The 23,003-nt window shown below is 41.1% G+C and overlaps 1 protein-coding gene across 4 annotated transcripts in view; it reads right to left on the reverse strand.

The window, feature by feature from the left end:
• The window catches only part of STAU2 (staufen double-stranded RNA binding protein 2), a 171,307-nt gene that overhangs the window by 65,755 nt on the left and 82,549 nt on the right, over nucleotides 1–23,003 (reverse strand). For all 4 annotated transcript variants that reach the window (XM_074552514.1, XM_074552499.1, XM_074552506.1 and 1 more), the window contains exon 12: nucleotides 19,819–20,126. In XM_074552514.1, the coding sequence (XP_074408615.1) occupies nucleotides 19,819–20,126 (308 nt within the window). The remainder of the gene's footprint in view (nucleotides 1–19,818; nucleotides 20,127–23,003) is intronic.

The following is a 23,003-nucleotide window of genomic DNA, read 5'->3' on the forward strand; positions in this document are numbered from 1 at the left end:
AACCACTTGACAACTTATGCTGAAATTTGGCCCTTGTTTTCAGTATTTCAAACTACTGAAGAGATGTAAATATTCTGATGGGCATTTATAGCTACATATAAAGGAAGATATAAGATGAATGTTTATAATGTTACAAATGAATGGGGAATGGCATAGCCAGAATTCTTAATTTTATATATTATTTTATACAGGAGAAAGTAAGCTACACTGCATAAAACTGTAGAGGAAATTACATTTTAGGGTACTTCTATCATAATGTTGCTTCACAAGCAGAAAATTTCCCATTTCTCTCATATTTATATAAAGATGTCTCTTCAATCTACCTTTACTATAATATCCCTCCCTACTTGCAAGTGTTCTCATGGAAACTGCAAAAATATTTCAGGATTTATCTTGCAATAAGCTGCTTTAAAAACTGGATCAATATGCAATTTCAGATAATGGCCATAGTTAAACTGCAGAAATGATTCTGCAAATACAATGTGCCTAACTTCAAGAAGAGCCCTGTCTGTTGGCCTTCAGCATGCATGTCTGAATTTGAACATCTATCTTTTAGCATGGACAAGGGCAGTGGTTTACTGAATCACAGCTGAGGAGGGTGAGAGACCTGCTGGACTACTACTTAATCATTAAGCTTGACTATAATATCCCAAACTACTCTTAGAAATGAGTTAGCTAACAAGAGTCTGAGGGGAGCAAAAATAAAGCCTACCCTTTTCACACACTGCAGCTTAGATGTTCACAGTTTGAAACACAACTTCTGTCAGGACAAACATTTTCTTTCTTGAACATTTAATAGTTAAAAAAAATACAAATTACCAAAAGAAAGAAGTCATCTGTGACACTGGAGTTCAAGTTTCCAAACTGAAAACTACTTTGAGTCAAAGCATCAGCAGGAGTCTTAGAATGCTAGACAGAAATAAACTAGGTAATAAAATGCCATTATGTTCAGCAATGCACAAATCTTCTGGATTGACAAGCCTGGACTATTTTGTTAGAACAAAGGATGGTATTTCTTTAAATCTAATCCTTAAAGGGAGAGCACCCAATTTAGTCTTGAGTTTACAGAATAGTTTCCAAGATTTCACATAAGCTTGGATTTACATCAACAAGAAAACCAGAATAGGCTCAGAAATTAGTTGTTAAAATAGTGATTTTGATTTGGACAACAGTCTCATGAAAGTTTACTTCCTTTAGCATCCTGGTGAAAAGCTTTCTTTTTCATATGGGTCTTTTATCTTCCACTTTATGTTGTTCATCTACAGTTAGTCATGTCAACTATCAAAGAAAAAATGAAACAAACCTGTTTGAGCTCCAAGTTCTTTCATGCTTATTTATTGATGAAGAAATACTTCGGGCACAGAAATAAATTTAATATACTTGCTCATTTCAACCATTTTATCAAAGCCAATTTTAGGAGCTTTCACTGTATAGTTTGTAATACTTAAATGCATGAATCCTTGTATTATGTGTTATCCATAGAGGTTTCCTAACAAATATTAATCAGTTCCTTCAGATACAGAGCAGTACGAGAGAGATTCCAAATACCACTTTTCATTCTTACTACCTGTTTAACAATTACTTTTTAACTTTTTTTAGTAAAAATAAAACAAAAAAAGGGGGGGAAATCCCATAGTCGAAATAAATGGTTTTTAAAAAGTTGAATAACAGACATAAAAACCAAGCCCAAGTTGGGAAAAAAATTATCCCAGATGAAATAATAAGACATACACAAAAAAATTTCTTTTAAAAAAATCAGAAAAAAAGCATTGAATCAAACTGTTTCCTGCAATGCTGGAGTTCCTTGATGTAGTGCTATTACTAAATATAGTATTTTACTAATCTCAGCAGGGTGCTGGCTAACTGCATGCCCGTCAGATGTTTTTAACGGCCACCCCCTGTGGAACAAATCTAAGGAGAGCATGAAAAACACCCACATTTAAAAAAGCCCCCTTGCTAGATCATTAAGGAAAGATAAAGGCCTGTACATTGGGATGTGATATATAACACAATCACTGTGCCAAGAAAACACATGTTTGATTAGCGCGCCTCAGGTTCATTAATCGCCGTGTCTGCCTCACAGCAGTGGGTACAGTTCCCTCCGTAGCTACTGCACCAAAGGGTAAAGACACTTGGTAGCTTAAAGACTGACAGTTCAGCAGTAAATCTTGAGCTATTCCAACATGCCTCTCTCACACAGTTTGAATAGCAGCTGTATCATAGCCTTAAATCTTCATTAAAATACAGTCCTAGGGTTTAGACGATGAAATAAACCATTACTGCGCCATAAATAGGCAACAACAAGCAGACTAAAGGCATTGTCACAGGTTACTGAGGCAGTATTTCACCCTCCTGGCTACAGTAAGGCAGACACTTGACATCTACAAAAACCAGCAAAGTACAAATAAGAGGAGAAAAAAAAATATTTGGTATGGTTTCCAAAGACAATGTATAAAATATCTGCTAAATGCAAAGCAATTCTGAGCTGAAGAAACTTGCAGAGGGTTTTTTTTTCCTGCTATTCCTCTGAATTCAGAGCTCCTGTTTCAGTGATTCATGAGAACTGGAAGGTTGAGCCATGTATTATGCTCAGTCAAGCAAGGGAGACCCAGCTCTGTCTGACCTCTGGATGAGATGTTTGGCTTCACAAAAGAGAAAATCAGCTGCCATCATAGCGTAGAGGATAACCAATGCAGTAAGGTGCTTACTGCTCACCTTCCATCTGTTAAATCTTAACCCAGGTAAGTATTTATACAGACAGCAGCACATGCAAAGTGAGCAACTTTGTTTACAATGGCTGGCACCGAGAGGTGCAAAGAGACCTGTTTGTCTGATAGGAAAACTGAAATCAGGGGATGGGACTTACTATTTAAAAAAAAAAAAGTCACACTTACAATGAAAACTACTTAGCTATCCTGTTCACATCCTCTATTCTGTAAATAAGATACATATTTTTTGTCAACATAGGAGAGAGTAGCTTAACTACACCAAGTTTAAACACTTAATACAATCATCCCCAAATAAATAATAAAAACGTGATAAAAATTAATAAATTAATTATTCAGAAATTAACACAATGCGGAGCACTACAAAATAATGTTAACTATAGCTGACATGGTTTTTGCAGAAACAACTTGTCTGCCACACATATAACAGGTAAATACTGTGTTTCCAGAGGGAGGAGCTTTAATTAATTTTATAATTCACATCAAAGGAAACATGAAAAAACTGGCAATCCTGAGATCTCCTGTTTTCATCATAGGGCCTAAAAAGTAGGAGGGAGGTGAGAAGGTGTGTTTTGCTAATAACATACCCTGAGGATGAGCATGGTATGGAGCATTAGTGGAGGAGCCTGGTCTTGAGTACAACCTGAGCAACTGATGACATGAGAGAGGAACTTGGTTACTTTGGAAAGACAAAGTTGCTTGAGTTTGAAATAACTTTCTAGCAACAGCATGAATGGAAATAAGTTCTCAGGAACACTCTTTTTAAGGACTAAGGTTGTCACTGAAGTGAAGAGTGAAGCAAACATTAATGATTCTCTGTTTACAAACCACGTGTGAAAGCCCCAAATGCTGCATTAATGAAGGGAGAACAGGATCAGTGTGAAACTGTGAATAGAAAATCAGCTGCCTGAATTGGCTAAGAAATCTGATGCTGGTACAGACCCTGATGTTGTGCACTAACCTAGAAATAGGGCAATATGCATAAAAAAACCACCCTTCTTTAATTAAAACAAGAAACAACCATTTCACTTCTGAAAATTACCCTGCTCCGTTGTGCTTTCAGTGTTGAGTGAGACTGAAGGAGAAGATATCCAAATAAACCTCCTCTTAAAGCCTCAGCTTCAGTCACAGAGAGGGGAATAAACTCTAACTTGTTTCCTTTCTCCTTCTTCACCTTTTCTTATTGCATCTCTTTTTAAGGGTTTTTTCTTGAGAGCTGAATTCCCTCACTATAATTAAAACTAAACCCCAGTCTGCTATGAATTCACCACTGCACCTTCACATTTTTGCCAACTGAAACTTCCAGTCTTTCAAAGTTTGGGCTCTGTTCCAAGCCAAGGTCTGTAGCTAAGTTATCAAGTCACATTAGGATTTACTGAGAAGGATTTTGGCAGAGAATGCAGTCCGGTGTGTTCAGTGCTGGCTGCAGTATTTTGAGAGATCCTGATAGCTTTTAAACTTTCTCATACATAAATCCCCTAAATTCTAAAACTGGCTATCAAAATATAACTCACATTTTTTCCACAGACCAAGTTACATGCAGGGATATGTGGGAGGATTTCAAACTCTTATTTGCAAGATGCCAAGCAGACAAGCTAAAATGTTACCAAGGTGACATCCACACCACACCTGAGGACCCACACACTACCAGTAGCCAGTTATTCTCTGTTTACCTTCTTTCCTTTCAGAAACTGAAACAAAAAGAGGCCCCTGGCTTTTTCTGGAGACAAGAAGAGCAAAACTTCAGCAGTGCTTGAATAAAGGGCTTGAAATAAGGAGAAAGGTAACAATGGCCAGAATAGAAGAAAGTTGGTTTAGATAGAATTTTGGTCCAGCTAGTTGGATAGCTTGTGCTAGATTTGCATTTGTTTTCCTAATGCTGCATACTCATGAGTCAATTTGGAAACACTCTTGCTGCAGCAAATACTACCTCCTGCAGTGTGCTTTGTGAACAAATAGGCTATATTTCCATTTTGCATACCTTTCCTTATGGCAATTCATATGAGAACGATTTTTATGTTTCTTTTTAAACAGAATGCTGCCACCATTCTGACTTCCTTTCAGGTCAAAAATGGGATAATATGAACTAGATGGTCTGTAGTCCACAGAATCATTTCTGAAATAAATGGAAACTATAAAACCACTTCTTGTAGATCTACCTTGGGTCACTGCCATCAACTGTGGTTCTGCCTACCTTCCCTCAGAAGTGGGGTGATTAAGAAAACCTATAAACCAGAATGCAATGAAGTCCAGGTGCTTTAATTTTTACATGAGGCTCTCTCTGAAGATCAATTCTTGCTATCATCTTGTTCTGGTTTATCTCTCCCTCTATTTCACATTCTCAACATATTTTCTTTCCTTTGGCTAGTCATGTATAAATCAAGGTTTGGAGACCTAGAAGTCCTTTCCTACACAACACAGCCATTTGATGTCAAGTAGATTTTCAGTAGCAGGACACCTGCAAGTTTCTGAGAGCCAAGTAAAAACTCTCAATTTTCGGGTAGCCTGGAGTTGTGCAAATCAGAAATGTCCCTAAAATTGTCAAAAAAATCCTGCCTCACTTGCTGGCATTCTTGAAGAAAACTTTTCCCCCTTTAAATACAACAAAAATAGTAGTTGTCTTGAAAAATGAGTAAGTTTTGCAGGAAATAACTCAATAAAAAGGTGTAAGTTCTCTTCCAAGCACAATGACTGTAAGTTCACATGGATAAAAGGAGCTTTCCTATTTCCTGACTACTGCACAGTGGCACACAGAGGCAAAGATGTTACTGAAGCATAAAAAGCTGTACCCAGTTTTGACTGGGATTGAGCTACTTTGCTTCATAGCAGTTTGCTTAGTGCTATTTTTTGGCTTTGTGACCCAAAGTGTGGGTAACACACCAATTCCTATTGCTGAGCTGGGCTCACACAAGGGCTTTTCTGCTTCTTACACCACCCCATCAGCAAGAAGGCTGGGGATGTGCAAGAAGCCAGGAGGGGACACAGCCAGGACCCCAGCTGAGCAAAGGGATATCCCACACCATATGGCATCACACTCAGCACACAAAGCCGGGGGAACAAGGAGGGTGGGGGTTTTGGAGTGATGGTGTTTGTCTTCACAAGTCACTGCTACATGTGATGGAGCCCTGCCCTCCTGGGGATGACTGAATACCTGTCTGCCCAGGGGAAGTGATGAATGAATGATTTGTTTTGCTTTTACTTGCATGTGTGGCTTTTGCTTTCCTTATTAAACAGTCTATATCTCAGCCCTTGAGTTTTAGCACTTTTACCCTTCTGGTTGTTCTCCCACATCCCACTGAAGGGGAGTAAGAGCAGCTGCATGGAGCTGATCTGCCCACCAGGGTATACCTGCACAATCCCTTCTGGCCAGTGTGGGGCATGAGGGGTGAGAAATAACAACTGATTCAATCAGAGCATGCTATACCAAATTTATATGTGTTTAGCTATTAGTTGTCAGGCTCCTGTGCTTGCCATGGGGCTTGCTTGCCTGGATGTAGATTAGTAACTAGTGCTCACTAGTGACTGCTTTTTGCTTCTGTTGTTTCATTTTCTTCTTATCATCCTATTCTGTTCTGCCTGGGAAGATACTGATAACAGGAATGGGCTGGCAGACAGCCAGGGCACTGCTCCCATTCCTGTGCTGAACAGGCTGGAACTCAACTTCACAGGACTGTGACTTTGGCTAAAATCATGATAGTACAACCAAAAACACACATGGCCATGGAGAAGTCTATATTAGAGCAGGTACTCCCCTGAAGGGAGAGTGGCCTATGGATACTGCCATTCTGGAGCAGTTACATCCCCTAAGGATGGTGGTCTGTAGACAAGCCCACACTGCCCATGTGGACTGTGGGCCTGTGTGTAATCTAAAACAGCAGGAGGGACAAGGGGAGGAGTTCATTGCAATGCTGAATCTTATGGTCTGGTCCAAAGGGATGAGGCCTGAAGATTGTAGTGGAAACACCTTTAAATTGCTGTAATCCAGGATCTGAGCTGCATGTCATGGGAATTACTACAGCAGGAACCCCTCGTTGCTAGCCAGGCAAAGAGCAAGGGGAGGAGTTTGCTGCAAACCCTATTATTTTTTGTTGTTAAGCCCTATAATCTGGCCCAAAGGAGCCAGCGGCGGAGATTGTCACAGGAATGCCTTTAAACTTCTGTAACCCAGGATGTGAGCAGCATGCTATGGAAACTAGCACAGCAGGAACCACCTGAACCAATGGAGAACAAGCCTCACAAGATGGGAAAGTACAGCAGTGACGCAACCTGAGCTGTCTTTGGTGCACAGTAACTCCATGGATCACACCACCTCTCCTGTCCTGAGTGAACTGATTGAACACAGATTGAATAACAGATTGAATACACATGGACTAAAAGGACTCAAGGGACACTTTGTGGACTTTTAAAGGGGTGATCCAGACTAAGGTAATGATTTCCATGTATATATTCTAAGATGGGTAAGAGGAGGTGGTTAATGAGGGACAATCTATTGGATAATGTGGAACCTGAGCACAGTGTCAATAGTATGGAATAAAGGGTGGACTGCACGTGTTTTTTTTTTTTTTCTGGGATGGAGCTAATTTGCTTCATAAAAGCATGTATAGTGCTAAGTTTTGGATTTATGACCAAAACACTGTTGATAACGTACTGGTACTTCAGCTGTTGCTGAGCAGGGTTTGCACAGCACCAAGGCCTTTTCTGCTCCTCACCCCTTCCCATCAGTGAGCAGTCTGGGGGTGCACAAGGAGCAGGGAGGGGATACAGCCAGGACAGCTAAACCCCAATTGACCAAAGGGATATCCCAATTACCAAAGGGATATCCCAATTGACCAAAGTGATATCCTGCCCACTGATAAAAACTGGGGACAGGAAGAGGGGGACACTCAGCCCTTGTGTTCCCAAGTGTTATGGCCCTTGTGTTCCCAAGTCACCATCTTGGGTCCTGGAGCTCTGCTTTCAGGAGGTGCCTGAACATCTGCCTGCCCACAGGAAGTGGTGCATGAATTCCTTGTTTTGCTTTGCTTGTACACACAGCTTTTGTCTTCATCTCAACTCCTGAGTTTTATCACTCATGCCCTTCTGATTCTTTCCCTTATCCCACCAGGGGGGAGAGAGTGAGCAGCTGTGTGGGGCTTAAGCTGCCCACCAGAGTTAACCCACAACAAAAGCCTATAGTAATTGGAACATCAGGCAATAGTTTGGTAATTGGTGAAAGTGCAAACTTCCCATTAGAAAAAATCCCCACAGCTTTCAGAAGACACAGAAACTGAGATAATGAGGGCTTTGTCAACCATTTCTAAAGGTGCTTATACTCCCTCAGGGTAAGAGACAAACATTGCTGCTGAGATTATTGTACTGGCCATTGAGCATGGCACAGTACAAGCACACAGGAGATAATACCCTTCAGCCAAAAGCCAGCCTTTAATACTTCTGGTGAAGACAGAGCACAACATCATTCCACACATCATTTTAGAAAAACCGATCTGACCAGTGAGCAGGAACAGTGATAGTACCCCTGACTAAGATCTCGGGCACCAGGACAGGAAACAAAAGCCCAACTCCCCTGCTTGTTTTACAGAAGCAGGTATTGATAATATATGGCAGCACAGTCACTCTCAAGCTACTTGAAGAGACTTAAAATAAGTTATCATTATATTTTTAATGTAAGTCCAATAATTCCCACTACCCTTTGAATGTTAACACAAAGGCAAATCAGCTGATCACAGTTCCCTCTGAGACTGACTGTACACTGCTATTTTAGAATAATTTCACTAATATTTGCAGTCTGGTCAATCCTGCTGGCAAAGAAGTCCCCAATTGTTCTGGGGGTGTGGGGAGGGAAGGGGTTGGATGTACAGTTACATACATAGAATTATAGGGGGTCTTGGCTTCAAATGTGGGCAAATAAACACTGTCTTTAACAGTCTTATTTCAAAAGCATTCTTCTCTAACACAATCATGCAAACATCTTCACTTTTTAATATCTTATTTTTTTCCAATTTTTGGAGATAGGATCTTTAAAGAACCATTTATCTGAAAACATTTTATGGACATAGATTTCAAATCTGTTTTACGTTAATGATGCCAAGAAGCCTCATGCTGCAATTTCAAATGCTTAATTATTATTTGGGTTTTCTACTTTGAACAAGTGATGGGACTTTTGTATTCTTCATCACTAGCCCATTTTCTGGGATTCCAGTCCCAAGCTGAAAGTGGCCACAAACTGTGTCCACAGCCAACACATTCAAGGACAGAACGGTATCATCTGGATTTACATTCTTGTTTTTAGCACTTGCTGCACTTTCTCTCTTTGGCTTTATCTGGAGATTTGCTAAAACATACCTTTTGATTCATTCATTTGCAGAGAGCTTTGAAAATACACTCTCTCTGGCAGCTAACGCTATAACTGCAACTATCTTCATTACAATAGATTCAGTGCACAGAACCCTTCCCTCCATCAAACCAATAAACAGCCCAAGTTTGCAAAACAGTATGAAGGGTGCCTCAGCTAGTGAAGTGGAGGTAAGGTACCTAATCTGCACAGGTGTATATGTAAACCCCAAACAGCTTCTACCTTTTCAGATTATTTTACAGCTTCAAATGACTTCCTATTCACATCCATAGGGTCTGTGTCAATTTTGAAAATGGTATTTAGGTGCTTTTTAAAAATCTCACCTGCTCAGATTTTTACCTGATCTTTACATAATTGATGATTATCATCAATTATCTAAAGATCAGACCCAAACTACTGGTCTTTCCCTGAAATCCACTGAGGGTAGAACTTCTCCTCACATGCATACCTCAGTAGTGAGATCCAAGCATTCCTACACTGATTTCCAAATCCAACCTCCACAAAGTGTTTTGTTTTGTTTAAGGCCACTGTAGGAAAATGTTTGAGCTCAGTGTCAACCCTAATACAAGTGTAAAAGTTTAATTTCAGTCTAGTCCTGCCAACAATTCAAACCCATGCACTGGAATGTGCGAGCCACAAGTAAACCTGACTCTAGAGCATCCAGCAGGACCTCTCCTGTGCGTGCAACCCTTCAGAAATGTGTGCATTGGGGAAAGGAGAGACATTTAGAAATGCCACACAATAAAACATTGAAGTATCCATGTATAAAATGGAACAGTTAACGAGTAAACAAATGTGGAGGGGAAAAGAAAATTGTGTAATCATTGGAATCAAAGGAGAACATCACATAGAAACTATATCCTGTGTGAGGTTTTGTTATGGAGCCACTACGGAGGGAAAGTTAAGACTCCAAGCCCTGCCAATGTCGCAAGCCAAATATGCCTACAGCCACGTATTTGGACTGATTGTGGGCACTCAACCCTGGCATTTTACATTTTTCTATGATCTTTGCTTTGTGGAAATTCACAGTGGAATTTCCTACTGGACTACCTGCAACTTGTGTTTTGCTTCAGTAAAAACTGGAGGTTCAAGTTATACATGTGTAAACAGCTTCTCTAAATGTTTCCATTTAAACAAATTCTCTGAATAATTTACTGCACTTATATGGTCAGCAGAAATAACTGTAACTTTCCTAGTCTGGTTACAGAACAATGGCCAAAATACCACATAGTCACTTAAAAAAAACAATTTTACCAAAGCTGAATTTTCCTTTAAACCATTTCCAGGCAAAGTCTGCAAAACAATTAACTGGGTAGATAGCACTCATAAATATGAAGCAAGCACTAAAATGCTTTATTCAGAGTTTGTAAAGGCTTGCTTGAAGAATTTGTGTTTAATTATCACAGGTAATTTGAAGCCTGACCTTTGAAAGTATCCAAGCTAAACACCTGTTCTTCAGTAACACTGAGCTGCTGCTTATCAATTACAAATGTGTTTAGAATAATAAATCATAAAGAATGAAAATGCAATTTTTTACTACTTAACTATACATTGGTCCCAATAACTTAATATTAAGGGCTTACAACAGAACATAGCTGAGATCATATACAAACAGTTTAGAAGAACTTAAATAAATGTGTTTTAAAGATGTATCCCCTGCAGCTAAAGCAGTTGAAGAAAACCATTCAAATAAGCAAATAACATTTTTTACATTTACAAATGAAACATCATATGAGCATTTATTGATTTTTTTAAAAAATTCAAAAAATACATTGTAACAGAACAGAATGTATATGCTCTTCAATGAAAGACAAAAACTATGGTTATCATCTGGACCAGAATACAAATACATGCTAACAGTTTAAAAATCATTTTGGGTCATTCAGGAAACATGAAACAAGCTAGCTGTTTGGAAATGCAGTAGTCTTCTCCTTTAGTAAATATGCCTGAGAAAGTTAACCTGTAAAGACATTGGCTTTTAAACTCTAAAACACAAAGAGCTTTCTAGGCTGAAATGGTGAAGAGACCTGTGATATGCACCTGACAGGCCACTGAGCAATTTCCCACAGAGATTCTGTTCACCTCAGCTCAGCCATCCAGCAGTGGCAGAGTTTCACATCAATACCAGGCTTATTGAAGTGAGGTGTTAAAAAGCATGCTAAGATGATGTAAAACCAGAAGTTACATACACAGTGGATAGATGTTAATAATCAAGATTCTGTACCAAATTCCTTGCTTTGTATTAGGGCCAAGCAAAAAGTAGTAGTCTGGTTCAGGGATGAAAAGGACTATATTTTTTGGCTCAAGGTAAGACCCTTTAAAAACAGTTTCTACAAAAGCATCTAGAATCAAAGCATGAGAAAAAAAAAAAAAAAACCAGGACAAACACAACTAATCAATTTACAGTAACCACATCCTTTAGGCAAGGAGGACCCAAAACAGTAACAAAAATTGTGCATCAGTTCTATGAAAGTAAACCATTACTAGGAGACACAAGCAATCTGACAAGATGTGAAAGTGAGCAGTGAAAACTTCATGGATTGAATTTCTTTTCATCAGAATTAATCTTTTCTACTGCAGGCAGGTAATAAATGGAACTCAGGAAAACTGAATTCCTATTAGCAGCTTAACTCTACTACAGTGAAGCTGAGGCTATTACTGTTTCTTTCATTAAGAGACATTCAAATGAATGAAGCAAAAATGACATTTCAAAAATGAAGACCAAAAGAAAGCTGAATGCACATTTTAGACAAAAACAGTGTTAGGTCAAATTCACAACTGGTGATATCTGATGTAAGAAAAAGTAATTTAACTATGCTGCTTATACCAACAAAACATCTGACACTATTTCTTGAATTCTAGCAGCTTTTTTAAAGTCACTCAACAACTGCATACCTTGAAAATTACATGGGACAAAAAAGTTCATTATCAGGCATGCAAAAGGAACCTCCCATTTTTAAAATTTAGTTACATGATCAAATTACATGTGCTAAAGCATACAAAACCAACTCTTCAAATGAAGCAAATTCACAATTCTGAAAAGGGAAAAAACTCCAGACAAAACAAAAACTCAAAACAAAAACCTGTGACAGGAAAAAGTACATTTCTATACAGTTCAACACTGTAAAATGAGCCACTATCCATACACATGTGTAATTCTGCATGTAATGGGACAGGGAAGAGGCTTCCTCTTCCTAACTTCCACACCACAGAAATGACTGGATGTACTACAGAGGCTGCCGCTGCCCTATGAAATATAGGGTACTTGGCATTGCTGGATACAGTGTTCAAGGACTCAGGCACTGACCCAGCATGTCTCACATTCTCTAGTATTGACTATGATGGCAAAAACATTCTGCATTGCTCTGACACCAGCTTGGCTTCTAGGCTGCACCTTCTGAACAAAACACCATTCTCGGGTATCCTGGTTCCAGCCAGGAAAGGGTTAACATTTGCAGTGGCCAGGAGGAGACATGGCTAGGACCTGGAGGTTATCCTATAACACCTCACATCACTGCTGCAGGGAGGGAGTCTCTTCAGGGGAGAAAGGGGACCCTTCTGGTCAAGTATCGTGGCAGAGGGAGTGGCTGGGTATTCTCTATTGGGGGGGGGGGTTCTGTGTGATTCTTGTACTCTCTGTCACTAATATTGGTCAAATTCTTATCTCACGGCTGTTTCCAATAAGTTGTTCTTATCTCAACCTGTGATCTTTGACTTTTGTGCTTCCAATTTGCCTCTCCATCCAGTTCAAGAGGTGGGAGGAGGGGGAGCGAGGAGCAAGTGAGTGGCATGTGGTTTGGAGAGTCTCAGTGGGAGCACTAAACTGGGGAGTACCATTCCTAAATCACTACAGCCTTATTGGGCACCCAGTGTGTGGCATCAAGGGTTGAGGTAACAACAGATCCGTCCAGAGCAGCTTGGAAACAAATTCAATCTAAGCATTTGTTGCCTTAACTCCAGAGCCACTGGTCACAATGCTGCTTGGTCTGTTCATGTGGCTGTGGTACCTAACCCTGCATTCACATATTCCCCTATATTTCCATATGTGGTCCTTGTGATGTTCTTTTTCAGAGCAGGGAGAAGGATTGGAGTTGCTTTTTTGCTGTATTATGGGATATCAGTCTATGACTGATCAAGGACAATGAGCGTAATTTTGGAAGTGTATTCAGTGCTGCTCTCCTACCTTTACTTCAGGCACTGTCTTTGGGAGTCAATAATCACACTCACTCTGTAGGGGAACAGGGGAGGATGATTTTCCCCAGTCTTTCACCTCCTTCTCCTCCTTCAGCTGTTACAACAGCTTTTGAGAATTTTGAATTTCCCTTGGATGTTGAGGAAATCGTGTTCTTGTGGCTAAGACTCACTGTCTCAGTTCACACCATGCCTAGAGTCAAGAAACAGATTTCTAGGAATTTCATTCAGAGATCTGCCCCAAGGGTGGATAGTCATGAGTGGCATGAAATGTGGCAAAAAACGAAGCAGTTTTTTTTTTCAAATCTTCTGCTCTAGGGGTTTGGAAGTTCATCCCTGAACAGCTACAGGATCTTGCTAAAGTGACAGAATATTTGCAAGGAGCATGCTGTGGCAACTCAAAAAAGGGGCAATTTATTGTAGCGTGCTGGGCCTGGCTACTCTTTACCGGGCACAGCTCAATACTGGACAGCACCCTCAGGGGAAAGAGAAAGAAAACAGACCTACAGGCACTGTGGCCTGATTTACAGGTGAACCCAAGGAATCGCCTGTGCCAGAAGTAGTTGCCCCTATAAAGAAGAAGAAAACCAAATCAGCTCACTTAGTGAGGGATAAAAAGGAAGTAGAGCTCTCACAACAGGAGGAAGAGGCAGGGCCGGAGATAATCACCTGATCCCTATTCCCAGCTGTATTGAGTTTACATGGCCTAGGTTTTGGGGGGGCTGGGAGGGAGGGGCTACAAGGGTGGCTTCTGTCAGAAGTTGCCAGAAGTTCTCTCCATGTCCAGCAGAGCCAATCCCTGGCAGTTCCAAAGACGGATGTGCCGCTGGCTAAGGCTGGGCCAATTAGAAATGGTGGTAATACCTCTGAGAAAACATATTTAAGAAGAAAGATAAAAACTGTTGTGCAGTTGAAATTGTGGCTGGAAAAGGATGGAGTGAGCACATGTAAATAAAGCTCTGCAGACAGCAAGGTCAGTGCAGAAAAAAGAGCAGGAGGTGCTCCAGGCACCAGAGCTGGGATCCCTCTGCAGCCCACGATGGCCATGGTGAAGCAGCTGTGCCCCTGCAGCCCATGGAGATCCATGGGAATGCAGAGATCTGCCTGCAGCCTGAGGAGGAGCCCCACACTGGAGCAGGGGGTGCCTGAGAGGAGGCTGTGAGCCCATGAGAGACCTGTGGAGAGAGGGGCCCTGCTCCTATACTGGAGCAGCCTGGCCTTGAAGGACTGCACTGCATTGGAAGAGTCACCCATGCTGCAGCAGCTTGGGCATGGATTGTATTGCCCATGGGATGGAGTCACACTGCAGCAGTTTGGGGAGGACTGCATCTCATGAGCTAGACTCATGTTGGAGAAGTTCATGAAGAAGAGTCTCCTGTGGGAGGGACCCCACAGCACAGCAGGGGAACAGCTCCTCTCTCTGGGCAGTGGGAGAAGCCACAGATGATGAACTGACCAAACCCCCCATTCCCTCTGTCCCTTTGCTGTCAGTGGAAAGGAAGGAGGGGTGAGGGTATGAGAGATGAGGTAATATTTTGCTGAAGCCAAAAGGTTGTTAAGTGAAAGTTGTTGGTTCTGTGTGGTGTTGTTTGTGGTTTGGATTTGTTCTGGTTGGTTTCTTGGGTGTTGTTGTGAGCTGGGAGAGGGGCAGCATTGAAGACCTGACCAAAAGGAAGTAGGATGAGAGGGGAACAGATAGAAGAGTAGGCAGTCAGGAGATAAGGTAAATCCCCGAGTACCCTGCCAATGGGAAGGGGGTCAGGGACCACCCCCTAGATGGGAAAAGGTATATTTTGTAACCATTCTGTTGGGAGGGGGTGTGTGCTCAGCCCTAGGGGAGAGAGGTACACACCTGGCTCAGTTAAATCATTACTAATAAACAGTTTTCTTTTGCTTTGACAAAAGTTCGTCCCCATTTAATTGCATCTAAAAGTTAGTTAATTTCTAACAGAGGGAAGGTGTTTTCAAGGTTCTTATTGTATTTCTCATTATCCTGCTCTGATTTTGTTAGTAATAAATTCAATGCATATATATCTCTAAGTTGATAAGCATTGGAGAGTACCTGTTTTGCCCATGATGGTATTTGATGAATGATCTCTCCAATCCTTACTTCAACTCACAGATCCTTCATTATATTTTCTCTCCCCCATCCAGCTGCAGAGGAGAAAGTGGCTTTGGTGGGTGCTTGGCACCTGACCACTACACCAGGTGAGCAAAAATACATCAGCCACCAGCCAGGCGAGCCCCTGGTGACCTGGCTGCTCCTCTGCTGGGACATTGTGTCCCACAGGATGAAACTAGCAACTGGAATCCCTGTCACAGGATGCAGGTATTGACAAAGAGATTGGGAAGAGGACAGAAACTCTCAGCTTCTGGAAGTGACTCCTGTCAAGCAGAGGGAAGGGTGTTCTCTCAAGGATGATCTAATAGTGTGTCCAAGCAGGTGGAATGTCATTGAGAAAAGTACCTGAGAGCATTAGCTGTGCTAGAGGTACTTTAAAGAGCAGCTCTCTGTAGCTCCAGATGAGGTCCAGAGTACACAGTCCATGTGGTGGAAGTTTGTGCAGAGCATGCTATTATCATATGCCATTGACATTAATGGCAATGAAAGGAGAACAAACAGTGCTTCAGGTAACTACCTGACTCTGGCAATATGAAGATCATGTTTTTGCCTCACTACCAACCTGCACCTCAGCTGTGCAAGACTGTCCAAGATGGCAGACAGATCTGAAAGACCTGAACAAGCTAGAGAGGACATGGCCATGGTCCCCTGGCCTGCCAGCAGGGACCAGAGTCCTTTCTATTGGTAGCAAGGGCCCCCTGCTTGAGAGAGAGCATGCACACCACAAGGTGGCCTGTGGTTTTACTTGTATGACCATAGAAAGGACATGAGGAAGTGGAATGGAAAACGCACCTGTGCCCTAGCAGCATGGGTACAAGATTTGAGAGGAAGAACAACCACTGCAGAAAATCCTTCAAGGATATAGGCTACTCCAGTTTCCGGCAGACAAATACTCAGACAGAACATGAGGGCTGATGTTGCTTGAAACCATTTGCAGTACCTTCAGTTCAAATTTGTGGGCAACAAATACCATGACCAGAACTGGAGGGGTCCTGACTCCAGTAAGGTGGAGGAAAGGGACAGTCAGATCTCTTGGACTTTGTGGATCTGATGGCTTGGCACACCAGACCCATAGGAGTTTAAGGCTTTACTTGACACCAGTGCACCACGTACCCTCATGCTACCAAGACAAGTAGGGGCAGAATCCATCTCTGTTTCTGGGGTGACAGGGGATCCCAAGAGCTGCCTGTACTGGAAGATGTACCGAACCTGACTGGGTATTGTGAGAGACTGGAGGAGATTGCTTGCTCAAAACAGTTTGGGGATGTGTGTGGGCAAAGGAGCAGGTTGGGCCTTGCCTTGGTGGGGCAATGCCCTGCTCCACACACCCCATCCTCTAAAGCCTGCATCCCAGCCCCATAGTGACTGCCAATCATAGGCACACTGGAGACAATGCTTCTTACCCCATATCTGAAGCCCTAACCCAGCTCCTGAGTGGCTGTCAGACCAGAACTCTCACCTGGAGGAAGGGCCCAGGAAAGCCAAAGGGTACTTAAGCCAGGACACCAGGCAAGCACGTCTTGACCCTACCTTCCCTAGGATTTAATATCAGCTGGAAGACCACTGGAAGCCAGCAGTAGTAGCTGTATTCATTCTTTTCTGCATATTTTTTTTCTCTTTTTCTCTTTCCTCTCCTTTTTATAATGCCTTCTTCTCAAAGTTTGAGTAACTTAAACCTGGATTGGTTGGAGTTTGCTAAGTTGATCAGGCTTAGAGTTTCCTAAGTTAAGGCTTGGCAAAACATTTTATGTTGATTGAATGTTGCTCTAAACTTTTGCCTGAGTTCTCTGAGTTTCTGAAATTTGCCAGTAAAGTTTTTGTTGTTTTCATCTCTTGAGAATACCTTGTTGGTATTTCTGCCTTGCATCTAATTCAGGGTACATAAAAAAACCTGCAAGCCTTTTTGAAAGACTTGTTGAGTGAGTTCTGGGGTCTTGCAGGAATGAATGGCAAAACCACCCCACTGTGATGGGCCAGAGGCCTTGTGCATCCTTGGCATAGACTGCCTCAGGAGTGGGTATTTCAAGGACCCAAACTGACATGCAGTACACCTGGAACCAACTGCCCAGGGGTGGAAGCACATTCCCACCATTTGCCATGGAATGATCCAGACTGCGTTGGAAGAGAGTGAGGCTTCATAACACTTGCAATATATTGATGACATCATTGTGTGAGGCAACGAAGCAGAGCAAGGTTTTGAAAAAGAGGAGAAGATAATCCAAATCCTCCTGAAGGCTGGTTTTGCCTTAAAGCAAAGTAAGGTCAAGGGACCTGCCAGGAAACCCAGGCTTTAGGAATAAAATTGTAAGATGGATGTCATCAGATTCTAATGGCCATGGTCAACAAAATAGCATCTATGTCCCCCCCTACCATCAAGAAACAAATACAGGTTTTCCTAGGAGCTGTGGGCTTTTGGAGAGTGCATATTCCAGAGCTCAGTCGATTGAAAGCCCTCTATATCTTATGATGCAGAAGATGAATTATTTTAAGTGGGGTCCTGAAAAACAAGCTTCTGAACAAATTAAGGAAGAGATTGTTCATGCAATAGCTCTTGGGTCAGTCAGGACAGGACAAGATGTGAAAACTGTGCTCTATACTACAGCTGGAGAGAATGGTCATTCCTGGAGTCTCTGCCAAAAAGAACCAGGGGACACTGGAGGATGACTCCTGGGATTCTGGAGTTGGGGATACAAAGGACCCAAGGCCTGCTACACAACAACTGAAAAAGGGATACTGGCATCTCAGGAAGGGGTTCAAACTGCTTCAGAAGTGATTGGCACTGAAGCACAGCTTCTTCTGGCACCCTGCCAGTGCTGGGCTGTATGTTTTAAGAGAAAGTCTCTTCCACATGTCATGCCACTAATGCTACATAGAGTGAGTGAACTGTGCTAATCATACAGTCAGCTTGAATAGGAAACCTCAAAAGCTCAGGGATCTCGGAAATCATCATGAACTACCTCCAGGGGTTTAGATTTTTGGGTGAAAACAGTCTGTGCTGTTGAATTGTGTAACACTGGTTGCAGAATGACACTGTATGCCATAACTGTGATGGACAAGGAGTATGGACTGCTCCAGATGCACCAGTAGTGAACTCGTGATGCAACCAGCTGACAGCACACCAGCCCTCCTGACCTGGAAGACATCTATGATGTGTCACCCTGTTCTTCTAAGCCTTCTGATGTTTACATTTTTGTAATGGAGTTTCTCACACACTTTTCATGTAAATAATGATTGTTTTGCATTCCTTTCTGGAGGAAGAGAAATTTGATGGACTGCTGGTTTGACCAATGTGGCTGGAGAGGTGGCAATTTCATCCTCCAATCCATGGTCACTTTTGAAAGTCTATAAATATTGGAGTTCAGAAATAAACTTCCTTCTTTTTACCTTGGACATTTCAGCTTGTGCGTGTCGTTCATTTCGTGTCCTGTTCCGACACCAATGGAACCCACAGCCATAGACCAAATGAACTCAACAGACATCTTGGAGGAACAGCCATTGACTAGGGAAATGACACCTCTGCTTGTATATACATATATATAAATGGAATGTGTAGGATCTGGGCATACAGGATGGTATAGAACAAGGGGTGGATAATGTCCTGGTTCTGGCCAGGACAGGGTTAACTTTTGCAGTTGCCAGGAGGGGCCATGGCTAGGACCTGGACATTATTCTATACCATCTCATGTCATTGCCATATGTGGGGGAGGGAGTCTCTTCCAGTCAAATAAGCGTGGCAGAGGGCATGGGCAGGTATTGGCTGTTCTCAGGGGGTTTCCAGGGGAATTGTTCATTTCTTCTGCCCCTGTCATTAGCATTGTTGATGTTACTGTTCTTTTCCTTATCCCATTGCCGTTTCTAGAACACTGTTCTTATCACAACCCATGACATTTACCTTTTTTGTTTCCAATTCTCCTCTCCAGCCCACCACATGGGGAGGTGGGAGTGGGAAGGGGAGAGTGAGTGAGTGGCAGTGGTTTGGAGAGTGTCAGTGGGACACTAAATTGGATAGTACCATTCCTAAACCAAAACATCAGGTTACATTTAAGAGGTGAAGGGTGGGAAGCAAAGAAAGTACTTGAATGACCTGGCCTAGAAGACAAATGCAAAGGCAAGGTGGTGCATCAGTAGCTTCTGGATCAGAGTCGAAGGGAGAAACCAAGAGGTGAAGACTCTCAAAGAAGTGCAAGTTAAAAGCATAATTTAAGCCTGTAATTATTTAAGGAGAAGAGACATAGGCGGAAAGATGGGCTGCAGTAAGATAAATGTAAGGTGGAAATCTGTATCTCCTGGACCCAGAAACTGCCTCAGACACCAGCTAATTTTACAAGATAAGTTACATGCATGCCCACATTCAAGAGGGCAAGAGTGAAACCTTGATGGCAACGCTACGACTCTGGCTGAAGAGCTTCATTTTTCCCCTCCCATACCTGAAAGCCTTGAATCCTTGCCAAATATTCCAGCTGTTTTGAAGGCTGCACTGTAGAACAGGGGGAAGCAGGAGATATTCCTTTTAGACCTATGGCTTCGGCAGTTGGGGACGTTCCATTCATGAGGAGTTCCCTGGCAATGGTGGCCGTGCTATTTGTGGTAGGAGATATGCTGAAGAAAGAGCTGGAAGTCTGGCTCATTTCTTTGGACGGCATATAGCTTACAGTGGTACCAGGGGCTGATTTGTTGCGGCTTGCTTCCATCTCTTGATATACGTCAGGAGAGAGATGGAGTATTCCCTTTGGTGCTGAAAACAAAACCAAAGATCATTCTCATTACTTTGGAATGGGTTTGACATGTAGACAATTTTCATTAGCATATTTTATAGTGAAAAACAAAGTAAGAATTTAGAAGCAGTATATATATATTTTTTTACACTAACTGTAAATGAAGTCACCTAATATATTTAGAAACTAAGCAGATCTGAAGGGGCCCTCTTCTTCCTCTTCCCCAACTCTTTATTTTTAAAATGGTACAAACCTTATCTTTAAAAGTAAACTGTGGATAGCATACCACACACAATATGAACAAAAAATGTTTGGAGACTACAAACCATGAGGAAGAGATGTTACTTCAAAGTAGTAGCACAATCATTATTTCCGTACATTCTTCTACCTCCTATCTGATACAATAATTTAGGCTATTTTTTTCACAAATAATTGAAACTAGTCTATATCAGCACTGTTGCCACCAGAAGTAGTTTAGTTTTTTTCTCCCACCTCCAGCTGGTGTTTGTACTCCCCAGCTGCTCTCTTGCCAGCACCAGCACCAGCACCTGCAGGCCTATGTAGGGATGTCCATGAGAATGAGCTGCTGGAGGTATTGGCTGTTCTCAGGGGGTTTCCATGGGAATTGTTCATTTCTTCTACTCTCTGTCATTAGCATTGTTGGAAGGGCAGTGTGGTTCCTTGCAGTAGCAGCATTGCCTAGAGTGCTGGCTTAAAGAGTTTGCTGAATCACAACAGCAGCCTGGGGTTAAAAAAAATCTTAAATTGCCCTGCAGCCAGTGTTACTGTGCTAATGACTCTGATGTGACTGACTGCTCTGCAGTGAAAAGGAATTTATTTATTTATTTATTTATTTATTTATTTATTTATTTAGCTGCATATCCTAGTTTTCATCCTATAGTTTTCAAATAGTTACTTGCCTTTGAGAACATTTATACTGAAAAAGGAAAGCATATGTGTCCTACTTAATATCAACAGGAGTTAAGGTAAACATTGAAAAAGCTAGATTTATTTATGTGAGTAAATTCTAAATATTTCCAGTGAGATGTAAATTAGGGATAATTTATCTACATTTAAACATTGTGAATACCTTTTCAGAAAATATCTCAACCCTAAACCTGCTTGGAAACAGAAATACATACTTGATCAGTTTTGCTGATAGTCCTGTGCATGGAAATGTGCAGAATTAAGTCTGAAGTTTGCTATTTTTCTTACACAATGAAGCATTTTTTGGAAACACAAATAACCAGTTGGCTGATACTAGAGGGAAACCTTTTTCTTATTATTAATGCATCAGAAAATGAGCTTGAAATGTGTAATTTCATATTAAGAACATACTTTAATCTTCTAGCATATAATGTGAGTGAACCTAAGCCATATGGCATTTCATGCTAGGGATAATAAACCTGTTTGTTAACTGATTTAGTAATCCCAAGAGAAATCAAAGGGTACAATGTTTAATTCATTTGCAGTACATATTAAATTAATCTCAGAAAGCAGAATAAATTCAAAGAAGAGGAGGAAATTAATTTCCAGTACCTAGGAAAGATTCTTTTAATCCTAGAAGTGCAAGTAGTACTTTTAAATAAAATGACTACCTCAAGGAGAAGACTCAGAAAATATTACCTGTAATTAATATCCTCATTTTCAACTACATGGTGAAAATGGAACTTCCTCAGTGCCAACTCAGCAAACTGCTTACAGGTGAATCTTTTAATTGATTTACTCGTACATTTGGCTTTTAAATTCATATTGCTTTTAGAAATCTGGAACATCTGGTTATATCATTTACAAAGACATATCTGTTATTCACCTGATTGCTCTCCCCACCTACCTCCATAGGGCTGGGAAGTCTGGTTGGATCCTGAACATTCAGGCTGCTTTTACCTAGTTTAGAACCGGCTCCAAAGGCAGCACACTGAGCTCCAGAGCTAAGCACAAATTCAAGACAATGCTGCTGGGAAGTATGGAGGATAGGATCCCTAAAATTTCTTTTTCTCTGTCTGGGACAATTTCAAACATAATCTAATAGATAAACAACTGTGTAAATACACAGCATTATTTTATGACACATAATCATTGTATGAGAAGACAAACTTGACACACTTTTCCGGAGGCTGTAACCTCCAAGGCCCACCTCTGCCTGTATTTTTAAAGTCTTACACAAGATGTAAGATTAATGGAAATTGAAAAAAAAAGATAATGCACATCTTGATAGTTGATGTTAGGTTACAAAACCAAACAGCAGTAAAAATACTGAGTGGCAGGTGTCCACCACCTCCTAAGAACTGCCCACTGTAAATCTGATTTCCCACGAATATTTCAGAAACAGAAATGTAAACTGAGCAAAAGATAAAACAGTCTACTTGTTTAGAAATAACATGATATTAGCCCCCCTAATAAATTTTAGAAAAACATAGTACAATGTTAAGTTTAAAAAAAGTTTAAAGAAGTTTAAAATCAAGTCCAGTGCTGCAGATGTCTGTTCCATTGATGTAATATTACTTAAAACAAACATTTTACATGCTTTCTCAGCCATTTCACTGTTTTTACATGATCCACCCAAATATCTAACTGCTGTCTGGAACAATGGTTTGGAATACTTCCAGATTACTAAGCTTTCTAAATGTTAAAATAACTAATATGCAGCATATGATGAATAGAAAGATATTGAGCAGAGTATAGCAAATGCTCTTAAAGTACTGACTTTAATGGTGATGTTAAATTAATAATAGTACTTTTACACTTTGCAACACCTTACTGCTAAAGACTTCAAAGTGCTTTATAAGCAATAATTAATTTAAATCATACATTGGCTCTGAGAGGCAGATATTATATTACCATCATTGATTATCTCTGGAAACAAAGTAATGTAATATTCTAGACATTACATTAAT

The sequence above is a fragment of the Zonotrichia albicollis genome, chromosome 1, assembly GCF_047830755.1.
Source record: "Zonotrichia albicollis isolate bZonAlb1 chromosome 1, bZonAlb1.hap1, whole genome shotgun sequence".
Lineage (NCBI taxonomy): Eukaryota > Metazoa > Chordata > Aves > Passeriformes > Passerellidae > Zonotrichia > Zonotrichia albicollis.